Genomic DNA, 13,600 nt, shown 5'->3' on the forward strand with positions numbered 1-13,600 from the left:
GATAATTAGAAATAATAAGCTGACCTTTTTTTTAAACAGTTCTGTGGCGAGCGAGTTTGTATACTATGAAATTTGCCATGATCATTTTTAAGTAAAGGGGAAGTATTGATAGGCATCTCACTATAAGCCACTTTCTTTTATTTTAAAGTAATATTAAAAAGTAATAAAATATATTTTTTCACTAATAAAATGGTCTTTTGATAATAATAAGATTTAGCAATAGAAATTTAGCATTTCTAAATCTGTAAGCAAAGAAGCCTTGAGTGGACCAGGAAGAATGTTGTGGTTCCCTGTGTTGAAGAAATACAAATTTATATGGGATAAACAAACACTTATTATGCTGGCCAATTGTCAGCATTGTGAAACACTAAATTCCATTTTGGTGTAAACAATAATCAGGCTAAAAATAATTCCTAGGAAAACATCTTTTGAGTTGTGTGTAGAAAAAAACTTGATAAGAATTGTTCTGATTTCATGATAAATTTTTGTTTTTTCCCTTTTGGAGCTGATTTGTATAACCTTTTTCTGTGTGGCAAATACAGCATGTATACAGGAAAAGTTGTGAAATTTAAGAATAGCATAATAAGTAAGATAAAATTAGCACAGTGTAACTACTGGTAGGTCAAAAAGAACATTGCCAGCCTCTCAGAATCAGTCTGTATTCCCCTTCCCCATCTTAGTCCTTGACTATTATTTTTATGCAAATCACTCAGCTGTGTGTGTATATGTGTGTGAGAATAAACCACCTGTGTGTGTCCCTAACCGTTAGTATTTAATTATGCCTCTTGTTAAAGAAATCATGTATTCTCTTTCATCTCAACATCAGGTTTATAGTGCTTTGCTGTGCTAAGTCGCTCCAGTAGTGTCCGATTCTTTGCGATCCTATGGCCCATAGCCCACCAGGCTCCTCTGTCCATGGGATTCACCAGGCAACAATACTGGAGTGAGTTGCCATGCCCTCCTCCAGGGGATTTTCCCAACCCAGGGATTGAACCTGCAACTCTTTTTTTTAAATTTTTTTTCATTTATTTTTACTAGTTGGAGGCTAATTACTTCACAACATTGCAGTGGGTTTTGTCAAACATTGACATGAATCAGCCATGGAGTTACATGTATTCCACATCCCGATCCCCCCTCCCACCTCCCTCTCCACCTGATTCCTCTGGGTCTTCCCAGTGCACCAGGCCCGAGCACTTGTCTCATGCATCCAGCCTGGGCTGGTGATCTGTTTCACTATAGATAATATACATGCTGTTCTTTTGAAACATCCCACCCTCACCTTCTCCCACAGAGTCCAAAAGTCTGTACTTCTGTGTCTCTTTTTCTGTTTTGCATATAGGGTTATCATTACCATCTTTCTAAATTCCATATATATGTGTTAGTATGCTGTAATGTTCTTTATCTTTCTGGCTTACTTCACTCTGTATAATGGGCTCCAGTTTCATCCATCTCATTAGAACTGATTCAGATGAATTCTTTTTAACGGCTGAGTAATACTCCATGGTGTATATGTACCACAGCTTCCTTATCCGTTTGTCTGCTGATGGGCATCTATGAACCTGCAACTCTTACGTCTCCTGCATTGGCAGGCCAGTTCTTTACCACTGGAGCCCCTTGGGAAGCCCCCACAGGTTTATAAGATCTGTCCAGATAGCACCGTGAAGTACAGTGTGTTCTTTTTCATCAGAATGTACTTTATTATGATATAGTATAATATGGCCTATAATATAGTACTTAGCCATTTTATAGTGTGGGCCTTTGGATTTGTCCAGTTTACTACTACTTCTGCTTTGGACATGATGGCCTATAAAATCTAATACACATGGACATGAGTTTCTCAAAGTGTGGTCCTTCCATCCACAGCATCAGCATGAAACATGTTAGAAATGCAGTCTCAGGCCTCAGCCCAGATCTACATTCAAATATCACCCGAGATATATGTGTTATATATACATATATGCTGTTTCAGTGATTGTGCCTTTAATCACAATATTTTGGGGTTTTCTGATTTGGAAACTGCCTTAGGAATCCTTTAATGGCCACACACCTGCACACAAATACGCACATACTTACTGCAATCTCTGAGCAGTAGCCTCATTGCTCATTTTTGAAACAATTTAATTTTATCTAGTTTGAGTCAAATTTTGGGTATTTCCAAAGATAAAATAAAAATTCAAAAGAAAATGATCTGCTAACAAGAGCTTCAAAGAATATGCCACAGATGGAAGACCTGCTGAAAGAGGACCCTGCACACAGGGCAGGCAGATTATTTCCAGAAAGGGAGCTGCAGAGCCCCACGGGGAAAGCAGGTCAGACTCTCAAGTTGAACAGACATGGGTTTGAATCCCCTGGTGTCCCTGACTCGCTGCTTCATCTTAGGGAAGGACTGAGTTCCTTTAAGTTTCAGTTTCCTCCTTGGCAAAGAGGGGATAAGAACATCTACTCTGAAGATTCAAAACCAATGACTCTTTGCAGCACCACAGTCACGCTGCGGGTGCGTTTTGGCTTTGGATCAGCGGCATCAATCTGTGTGAATATGACTTTCATGCCTTCAGAGCTTTCATGCTTTTCACTTTACTTTCGTGCTTCCTGCAGGAACGATTCCAGGTGAAGAACCCTCCCCATACTTATATTCAAAAGCTCAAAGGCTATCTGGATCCAGCAGTAACCAGGAAGGTAAGATGGATTTGTTTCCACTGCATGTTGTCGCTTCCTCACTGGCTGGGACAATCCTCGTGCCCTCGAGGAGACCTTCCTTCCTCTCTGTTATAAACTCTGCCGGTGCCTCCGGGAAAACAACCCTGGAGTTGTTGGAGCCTGACAACATGAAAAGACAAAGAAAAAAGTCATCCTCTCTTGAGAATGTGTTTAAAAGTTCTTTCCTGAGATGGGAGTTGTGTACCTCTGATGGTTATTGAGTAGCTGCCATTTATAATTATACTGGGTGGTTAGTTCAGCTCGGAGGTGTTCAGGCCCCCAGAAAAACAAGGCCTCGCAAAGAGAATACTTGTCTTCCATGCCTTGGTGCGTTTCCAGAGACCTTGAAAAATCACTGGGGCTTTGTCATCCCAGCTGTGTGCTCACATCCTGTGTTGATGCTCTTCGTGGCTTCTCCCCCAGCCGTGCCCCAGGCCCTGAGAAGGTGAGGAGAGAATAGCCGATTCCATTCTCAGCAGACTCTCTCCTCTTACAGACAAGCTCTGCTTTGTGCAGCCACACAATTGGTTTAAACTGATGCCTCGCGGTAAAGCATGTAGCCTGGCACAGCCCGCTGGGCCTGGCTCAGCCCTGGGATGTCTCAGGGCAGAGCCGCCCTTGCTCACGATGGGTGGAGGGCCCGCCACCAGACCGCACTTGTTTTTCGGTTGACCTGCCACAGCTCCTGCTTTCAGGGCTGCCCTGACAGTATCTTGAGCTGAATTCCCTCTGTTGTTTCAGCACGTGACTCCGGAGCAGAAAGGCACACTTTCCCTAGTTAGCTGCTGTTTCCGGGTCTCTTGGCTCGGAGATACATTTTTTAATTTTGTTTCCTGCTTCCATTCTAAGCACTGTCCTCCCTCTGCCGAAAGAAATCCAGCAAAGGAGAACAACTATTATTTCCTTTGGGATGTTTCCTGGCCCTTTGTCCTGTTGGTTGCTATGTAGACAAGCAGAAATGAAGTCTAGGAGTGATGAGGCAAATGGTCTGTGGATCTCTGCTGTCACCTAGACGCTGTGTATGACATAGCCTCCTCTTCTAAGAATGTACCTGTCAAAGTATCCTACTACCCTCCTCCTAAATACGGTACACATGTTTTTTTTTTAACACGGAACTTCTGTCAGGTCCCCTAAATGAGACAGCTGCTTAATTTTTTTTTATTTTATTATAACTTATTTATTGTTAATTGGAGGATAATTGCCTTACAATATTGTGTTGATTTCTGCTGTACATCAGCATGACTCAGTCATAGGTATACATATGTCCCCTCCTTCTTGAACTTTCCTCCCACCTCCCACCCCATCCCTCTAGCTTGTCACAGAGCACCGGGTTTGAGCTCCCTGTATCATATATCAAATTCCCACTGGCTGCCTATTTTACTTATGGTAGTGTGTATGTCTCCATGCTGCTCTCTCAATTCGTCCCACCTCTCCTTACCCACCGTGCGGCAGCTGCATCATTCTCAATTTCTTTCTTGTGCCCTTCCCCAGGATATCGCAGCCTTCAATCTCATCAGATTAGAGGAAGTTAAAGGAAGGTGTACCCATATGCATAAAACAGAACCCAGAAAAGAAATTCTTTCTTTTGCACAAGGGCAGCAAAATTCTACATGAGAAATATTTTCAGAAACCCCCTAGCTTGTAAAGCTTCTGGCTGGATGGCTTAGATCCCAGCATTGAGCACACTCGTCCTGAGCTCTCTGTGTGTGTGTTCAGTCACGCAGTCGTGTCTGACTCTTTGTGACCCCATGGACTGTAGTCTGCCAGGCTCCTCTGTCCATGGGATTCTCCAGGCAAGAGTACCAGAGCGGGTAGCCGTTCTCTTCTCCAGGGGATCTTCCCGACCCAGGGTTGGAACCCAGGTCTCCCATATTGTAGGCAGATTCTTTACCATCTGAGCCACCAGGGAAGCCCCAAGCTGGATGTGGCAGAATCCGATACAGTACTGAGAGGTCCCCTCACCCCTATCTCCCATCCCCGACAGTCATCTCAACATTTGTCAAATTCTTTAAAAAGCAAGATATGAAAACTCCTAGAGAGCACCTAGACTCCAGCCCCGAGTCCTATGGGGAGGAAGATGGTTGGAGGGAGGAGGTGGGATCTTCTGGCCCAGTTCCAGTTCTCCCTTGGAAAAGGATAAAGGATAAGGCAAAGGATGCAAAATGAAAAGCAACAACAAATCAACTGCACAGAAAGTGTCTTACTTCCTTGCAAATAACTTCATAAAGAGACCCTAGTTAAAGGATGTCTCTTTGGACTGACCTTCATTCCTGACGTCTCTGCCCTGCCCTTGTGTGTTCATCTGAATGGTTGTATTTGGCCTGAGCCTCATTTTTCAAGATCAGTCATTCAGCTCTCAGGAAAAAAAACAAAAAACCAAACACCTAAAATGGACATTGGATCAACCATCCCCACTTTAGTAAGAGTTCTGTCAGGAGCTGGCAGTAGGAAATGATCTGTTCCACTCAACATAATTGTCATGCTTAAAGTCTGGAGAAAAGGAGATTTTGCTTGGAGTAAGGCATGGCTTGCAGTTAAAATGAGTTTACAAGTCTCAGTTGCATTATGGGGTAAAAGATTTCTAATCAGGCTTTCCATTTTAGCCAGACAGTCTAAACCAAGCAGTCTCCCCTTAACTGCATCTGGAGTCCTCAAGTACTTCATTCATTAATCTTTTGTTCACATTGAATTGAAGATTCTTAATTTGCTGTCTTCTGAAAAAAATTTCTTAAGCATATTCTATTTCTTCTAAGTAGTTTTAAATGAAACCCTGTAGGGCAGGGAAGGAAGAGCCTAAATTAGATATCTCTCCAAACCAGCCTCCTTATTTAATAATACCAGGCGGGTCTCAGTCTGCACTTTGCAGGGGTGTGCTCATGTCTGGCGTGGAGAAAGGCGACGGGCCATGAAGAGAGAAGTCTGCTTCTCTGTGGGCGCTGCAGATGTAAAAGGAAACCTATTATATGGGTCTCCAGGGCTTAGCTGTCTCCATGGACTCCTCCCTGGGGCCTGCCTTTTACAGAGAGGGCTGGAGGAAGGCTGAACTCTGCTAATAAATGGTACCCAACTCTCTTTTTTTTTTTTTGCTGATTCCCACAGGCACACAGTTTCCCTTTGAAGTTTTGTAAAGCATCCTGGGTACATTGTACAGATGCAGAGTGTTGGCAGTCATTATGTGTTAGGGAAGTATATGCCAAGGTTCTTTGGTGCAGAGTTCGACTGAAATTCAAACAGTTCGCCCAGAGAACAGAACACGTGGTGAAGTCAGTTTAGTGGTGTGTCAGTTAATCCTGCAGTTGCAAAAGTGTAGCGCCTTCCATAGTAAATGGCTGATAAATATTATCTGCTATTGTCGTCATACCTGTTATCTCAGTATTTTGTGCTACGTTGTTTTGACATGTGCCTCTTAGTCCTTCTGCGGATCCTCCTTTGTACTCTGTTAGATCCTTGGTGCTACCCTGGTTGTCCTTGTCATCCTGTATGAGGGATGACCTTGCCCTGAGGAAGTATAAGGCTGAGTTAGGGAACCAGCACAGGTTGCAGGGGATGAACTATGCATAATGCATAGCTGAGTTGTTTCCGAGAGGCACATGTGCAGACAGCCCAAGGCTTGTGACTCCGCCGTGGGACTGGCCCCTCTGGAGCAGCCAGCACACTTGGAAGTGGTTTCCTCAGCTGTGTGACCACAGACCAGTCCTCGTTTGCTGGAAAGCTCCCCAAGAAGCACTGGGCGTAGATGTCCCTCCAAACTACAGATGACTCTGTTTTGTCTTAAGCCATTCTTGACAAATTGGGGTTGCCTGTTTCTTCATGGCATCAGGGATGCTTTAATTTCACATGTCCTCGATGCTGCACACCTGAGAAGGTCTTCAGGGTGCTTCAGAAACGGCAGTCGGAAAACTTTTGAGAGTCTTTGGAGAGGCAGCTGGTGGAGAAGCACAAGGACCTTCAGAAGAGGAGGCAAGGGTAACTGGAACCCATCTGTGTCGAGCAGGAGTCCAGTCTTCCCGGGGGCACCAAGGCCGGCCTGTGGCAGGGCATTCCCCTCCCCACATCCTGGAATCCTCCATTCTAACCTTCCTCCTGTCCTTTGTCCTTGGGACGCCTTTGTCTTTGGAGCTGGATGACCCTGTTCCTTCTGCAGTCATGGCAGCAGAGAAGGAGCCCTAGTATCCTGAGGACACATGGAATTTTGATAGGCAGGGGAATGAGGAAGGATATTCGTCAAGTAGAGGGAAGTGTCTAGAGGGACCTTCCACGTGAGGTAATGCAGAAAAGAATAAACATAGCAGGTCTGAGATCGCCACCTCAGAAAGGCATGCTTGCAAGGTTGGCTCTCGTTTGGCAACTGGACACTTGAATTTCGGGAGAGTTCTCAGAATTCCCTGTTGATAATGACTCACTGTGCCTGAACTGTTGATGCCAACCACGTGGTTTATGCAGAATGCCTGTTTTCCTTCTGGAAGTCTGCACTTTTGGTATGTGTTCGGCAGACAGTGTTTAACTGATGAGCCCCCAATAGAAATCCCAGGTACTAAGTTTCTGGGCTTCCCTGGGGCCTCAGTGGTAAAGAACCTGCCTGCCAATGCAGGAGTTGTGAATTCAGTCCCTGGGTTGGGAAGATCCCCTGGAGAAGGAAATGGCAACCCACTCCAATATTCTTGCCTGGGAAATCCCTTGTACAGAGCAGCCTGGCAGGCTACAGTCCACAGGGTTACAAACAGTCAACATGACTATGCAACTAAATAATAGTGCTAAGTTTCCAATGAGCTTCCGTGGCTGAAAACATTTCACAAATATTGTCATTTGTCACTCATCTCGGGAGAGACTTGGAAGCATGTGTCTGGTTTCCTCTGGACTTCACTCCATGCACCTTTTCCTTTAGTGGATTATACTTTGTAACTTTTTGCTGTAATAAATCCTAGCTGTAAGGATAACTATATGTTGGGTCCTGTGAGCCCTCCTGAATCACTGAAATGAATGATTTCAGGGATCCCAACACATAGGTATTGTGGGGTAGGGGGAGAAAAAAGCTACTTAGAGACAGTTATTGCATGAAATAAGTCATTTTCCCTAGTCCTTGTGCATAAGCTGACTGTTAACAATGAGAAAAATTTATGTGCTTTGCAAAAAAGAAATGTGAGAGAAGCCCACTTTAGAAGCAGAGATGTTTCTGTATTCTGTTAAACTTATTACAAGTAAGCTACAGTTATAACACTTGCTAAAATATCTTTTGTGAGAATATGTGTTCTTGAATTATAGAAATTCAGACGGCGTGTTCAAGAATCCACGCAAGTGCTAAGAGAACTGGAAATTTCTTTAAGGACCAACCATATTGGGTAAGTGTTCCCACTGAACATTTTAGCTCTAGAGCTTTTGGACACTTAACAGAGTGACTGAATCATATCCAAAGAACTAAGCTTCCTTACTGTTCATCGTAAGTTTTGACTGAGATTTAGACGGGTGGAACCTTTTAGTTCTTGAATTACTTACTGTACAAGAATCAGTAGAGGCAGGACAGACGGTCCTAGATTTGGGATGTTGATGAGAATAATAAAATTCTTTCCTTGCATTCAGTGATGGTGTATGTAGAGTGATTCCCTGGTAAGATAGGAACCCCCAACAAGTTATGTAGACTGAGAGCCTGGAAGATTTTGAAGCCTTCCCTGGAGTTCTTTGAGTTGGTTACTTGAAGCTGCCTCATACTTTTCTCACTTCTCTGGCCAAAAGAGGGCAGAAACTGGAGCAGTGTCACTTGACAATACCTCCTTGTGTTACTACTTACTTTGTTCTGAGTCTCTTCTTCCCACGTCCCCAAATTTCAGGACCATGAAGTGTAAGTCCATACCATGAAAACAAAGTTTGGGGAATCTTTGCACTAACCATTTCAAAGAGTTTTTCATGCAGCAGTGTGGTTGCTTTGCCTCCAGCAAATACAACTTCGTTACACACTCCCTTTCTCTAGAATTGTATGGCAGAGTTATACAGTATTTTCAAATAACGTGTTTTGTCTCTAAGGCAGATGATATCAATATTTTCTTCTATAGCTTCCATTCTTTCCAAGGTACCTGTTTAACACCTGGCAATTGTTTAACCCCTCTGAGTTTTGATTCTTTGAGATTTACAAGGGAAAAACTATAGACTTTAGGTCTTTTAGACTCTTCCCCTGTGATAGGTCTACTGGAAATGTAGGTCTCCTGGAAGTTTTACATGTATGTTACGTTTTTGTTTTTCAGACTCGCTTGTAAAATAATTACCCAGATAACAATTTACTTCTTCTTCTGACTGTGTTTGGTATAACCCATCCAAGTGGTTATTTTCCACAGTTATTTCAGCATATGTTTTTTTTAAGTCAAAGAAATGTAAGGTTAATTTTTAGCTTCAGAGCCTGGGTGAGAATGTTCATTTCCTTAAGGATAATTTCACATGCTTCACACCTGGAGAGTGAAATATTTGGAAAATGACCTGATTCTAACCTAAGGTTGATATCACCTTTGTCTCAGAGAGTGTGCTGTAGGACAGTGGATCAGAGTGACATGAGACTAGAACTGGAAGAGAAATTTAGGATTGCTTAAATTGATTGCTCGTTTCACAGATTAAAAGAATTAAGGACCAGAGAAGGTAAGACTTCCCCAAAGTTGACAGCTGTAGAGCCAGATGCTTTGTTCAGAATGCTGTCCTTTTCTTTATCTGGCCTCATCTGGCAGTTCTTTCCCTGAAAGGAAGTAAGTTAATCAGGGTTCTGGGATCAAAGCAATGGAGCTTGTCTGTTGGGAGTGAAAGTGGTGGTGATTTAATATAATATAGTTGGGCATCCAGAGTTTAGGAAATTTAAATACTTTGCAATATTCAGGGATCCGGAACTAGATTCCACTAGGTAAGGCCAACCCCTTATTGTTGGCACTTCTTCTTGACTGAAAATGGTGGGTTGATCTGCAGCCAGGATTTCTACAAATTGTCGAAAAGCATTTCTTCAAGCATTGCTGAAATAATGTGAAATTGACCATCAAATACCAAGGCAGGGCGATCATTTCCAATATAAAGTTGGCAGAGTAGAAGCACTCTGGTTGGGTAGAAGCCAGTACAAATCTGCAAGCAATTGGAGTGGTTTGTTGTTTAGGATACTATAGGCACATTGAAAGAGTTTTACATTTTTCTTTCATCTTCATCAGCTGAAGTTTCCCCTTGTCTACTACCTATGTGAGATGCTTGGAAAATTTTGGCATTAGCAGCACAAAAATTCATGAAAGTGCGTTGTCTGGCATACCCTTATATGGAATGAAACCACACACCAGGATTTTGACCTAATTTGCTTGTCCTGAAAACCCAAACCTGAAATGGACTCTTCTTTATGAAGCTAACTGGCTTGACCACTTTTGATGGGGAAAATGTTTTGCAAAGTTAGGAGGGTGAATATAATCAATGAGTACAGTGAGAAATTCTGGAAATGCAAGGTGCTATAGAGGGAATCCTTAGATTTTTTATACTCTTTGAGATACCATATTAGGAAGGTAATTGGGTGCTTATTTGCCTTAGGGAAGGAGAGATCTTGACCTGTTTTTGCCATGTACCCTTATCAGTTCTTTGACTTAAATAATTATACATAAACTCTCTGTATTTATCATGTGACCTAAGTTAACTTCTCATCTATAAAATAAGAATAATAATACTTATAGGAATGTTGTAAGGATTAAATGGGGCTTCCCAGGTGGCACTAGTGGTAAAGAACTCACCTGCCAATGCAGGAGATGTAAGAGACACAGGTTCTATCCCTGGGTCAGGAAGGTCCCCTGGAAGAGGGCATGGCAACCCACTCCAGCATTCTTGCCTGGAGAAGTCCATGGACAGAGGAGCCTGGTGGCCTATGGTCCATACAGTCTCAAAGAGTTGGATACTACTGGAACGACCTACCACACATGCAAGGACTAAAGAAGATAACTTATGAAAGACCCAATATAGGGTTTAATGCAAGGTAATTACTCTCAAGGCTTCTCTGGTGGCTCAGTAGTAAAGAATCCGCCTGTAATGCAGGAGACATGGGTTTGTCTCCTGGGTTGGGAAGATCTCCTGGAGAAAGAAATACCCACTCCAGCATTCTTGCTTGGAAAAATCCTATGGACAGAGGGGCCTGGCAGGTTCCAGTTCATGGGGTGTCAAAGAGTTGGACATGACTTAATGACTAAACAACAACAGTTACTCTCAATATATGATAACAGTTATTTGTTATGCTTGTTGAAAATAATATTATATAATAATAATTGGACAATGTTGTATAATAATGATATATCCCTAAGGAAATCCATGCAGGAAATGTTACTTTCTCTATCTAAAAGTATCCTGATACTTAGGAGTTTATGATTCCCTGAAATGAAAAGGGAACATTACCTTTAAAAACTACTTGTCCTGAAAAAAAATTATTTTTGGCACATGCTTGCCTTTCAAGGTTAAAATCTGGGGCTTTGCTGCGATAGCATTCTAAGCTACAGCTTTGTCAAGCAAAGGGTGTGTTCTGAGTTTTGATATAAGCCTAAAACTTTTTAGGTGAATGGTCTTTTGAGAAAGAAAATTAATTTTTTTGGAGTCAAATTGAAATAAGGAATGGACTAGAAATAATCTCATTCACTTATTCTCAGGAACTATAATGATAGAGAAGAATTGGATTATGACTTACCCAAGCCCTTGAAATGACTTGAAATATCCTTGAAAGGAGCCAAGTACTGTTAGAACACACTGGCTGTGCATTATGAACAGGCAGCTGTTGTGACGTTTTGAAGGCTGGGGTGATAAGATTCCAGAGGCACTGATGGTTGTGAGCTGGATAGATTGATAGGTGTTAATCGAAACTGTATTGTAGGCTCACTCTCTTTGCCGGTAATTTATTTTAGTGAAACTGCCCATTAGGATAGAAAATTACTTTTCATCCTGAGTGCGAGGTCATAGAAGTTCTCAAAGATGCTTCCTTGGTTCACTGTATCTCAATGGGGAGATGAGAACAGACATGTGATTACAGGCGGGAGGTACACGTCAGCAAGGAGAAGAGGAGGGTATCTGTAGAAAGAGGAAGGAACTGAAGGATGTGAGGTGAGCATCTCCTTTCCTGGGCTTCTTTATGAAACAGTGCTGGCTGGGCCAGGCCGGCAGAGGAAACAGAACAGCTTAGGCTGGGTCTTAACTGTGTACAACACCTATGGTGTATATGTACCAGGGTACCCTATGATTATTTCGTTGTTGTTATTGTTGTTTAGTTGCTAAGTCTTGTCCAAATCTTTTACAACCCCCATGGACTATAGCCTGCCAGGCTCCTCTGTCCATGGGATTTTCCAGGCAGGAATACAAGAATGGCAGGAGGGTTGCCATTTCCTTCTCCAGGGGATCTTTTTGATCCAGGGATCGAACCAGTGTCTCCTGCATTGACAGGCAGATTCTCTACCACTGAGCCACCAATGAAGCCCTTAATTCATTCTTAGATGGTGCTTTTTGGAAATTCACTAGATCATTATAATTTTGTTCTGTGTTAAGCAGTGTATTCAGCAAGTTAAAAGTGTTACTTCTTAACAGATTTTTTAAAAAATTATTATTGCTCTTGACCATTAAACCTCCCATTTTCTAGACAGGGGAACTTGAGAATCAAGCAATTAAATATCTTGCTAAAGTCCGCACAATTGAGAAGCATTAAGGTTTGAACCTGGAGATGTCCAAATCTAAAGCTGTTAGCCAAACCAGCAGTTTAAAAATTTTTTTATTTCAAGACTCCTTTACTCCCTTAAATTATTTTGAAACCCAATAAGTCTTTTATTTCTGTGGATTTTATCTATTAGGGCTTCCCTAGTGGCTCAGACAGTAAAGAATCTGCCTGCAATGCCGGAGACCCAGATTTGATCCCTGGGTAGGGAAGATCCCCTGGAGTAGGAAATGACAACTCATTCTAGTATTCTTGCTTGAAGAATTCCATGAACAGAGGAGCCTGGAGGGCTACAGTCCATAGCGTTGCAAAAGAGTCAGACAGGACTGAGTGACTAACACACTATCTATTAATGTTACTATATTGGAAATTTGAACTGGTAAGTTTTAGATATGCTTATTTTAAGTAATTTATTACCTCATAATAAATATTAGTTGTAGATATATAAATATAAAATAATACACATCATACAGCATTGATAGCATGAAAATAATTATTTTCCAAAGTAAAAACAAAAATTTGTGGCAAGAGTGGCTTTGTTGTTTGTGCATGTTTACAAATCTCTTTAATGTTTCACTAATAGAAGACATCTGGATTCTCATACCTTTGTCTGCATTCAAGTTGTGATTTGTTTTGATTTATGTATATGAGGAAAATCTGGCCTTAAACAGATATGTACTTGAAAAAGTTTTAAAATTAACCTTTTCAGATAATTGGGCTTCCCTGTGGCTCAGCTGGTAAAGAATCCACCTGCAATGTGGGAGACCTGGGTTCAATCCCTGGGTTGGGAAGCTCCCCTGGCGAAGGAAAGGCTACCCACTCCAGTATTCTGTCCTGGAGAATTCCGTGAACTGTATAGTCCGTGGGGTCGCAAAGAGTCGGACACGACTAAGCGACTTTCACTTCACTTCATTTCACTTTCAGGTAATTGTGGCCAGAAATCACCAAAATTCAAAAGTGGTGATTTCTTAAAGTTAGTTGCAATGTGGAATCTGAAAGCATATCAGTGAATTTTTGTACTCTTTTACACTAAAATCTGTTGTGCTGTCTTGCACTCTGAATGGGGATTTTTACCCATGCACCATTTTGAAACATCATGAAAAAAGTCATTTAAAAAATGTTTCACTGAGTTATCCTGATCTTTCAAACATAAACACACTTTATTCTACAATATAAAAATAATCACGTTTGTTAATAATCACCAGTCTTGTCAGAATATAA

The 13,600-nt window shown here is 41.9% G+C and overlaps 1 protein-coding gene across 5 annotated transcripts in view; it reads left to right on the forward strand.

The window, feature by feature from the left end:
• Positions 1 to 13,600, forward strand: part of FMNL2 (formin like 2) — a 327,626-nt gene that overhangs the window by 217,687 nt on the left and 96,339 nt on the right. For all 5 annotated transcript variants that reach the window (XM_043487455.1, XM_043487458.1, XM_043487457.1 and 2 more), the window contains exons 3-4: positions 2,596 to 2,676; positions 7,960 to 8,036. In XM_043487455.1, the coding sequence (XP_043343390.1) occupies positions 2,596 to 2,676; positions 7,960 to 8,036 (158 nt within the window). The remainder of the gene's footprint in view (positions 1 to 2,595; positions 2,677 to 7,959; positions 8,037 to 13,600) is intronic.

The sequence above is a fragment of the Cervus canadensis genome, chromosome 15 (assembly GCF_019320065.1).
Source record: "Cervus canadensis isolate Bull #8, Minnesota chromosome 15, ASM1932006v1, whole genome shotgun sequence".
NCBI lineage: Eukaryota > Metazoa > Chordata > Mammalia > Artiodactyla > Cervidae > Cervus > Cervus canadensis.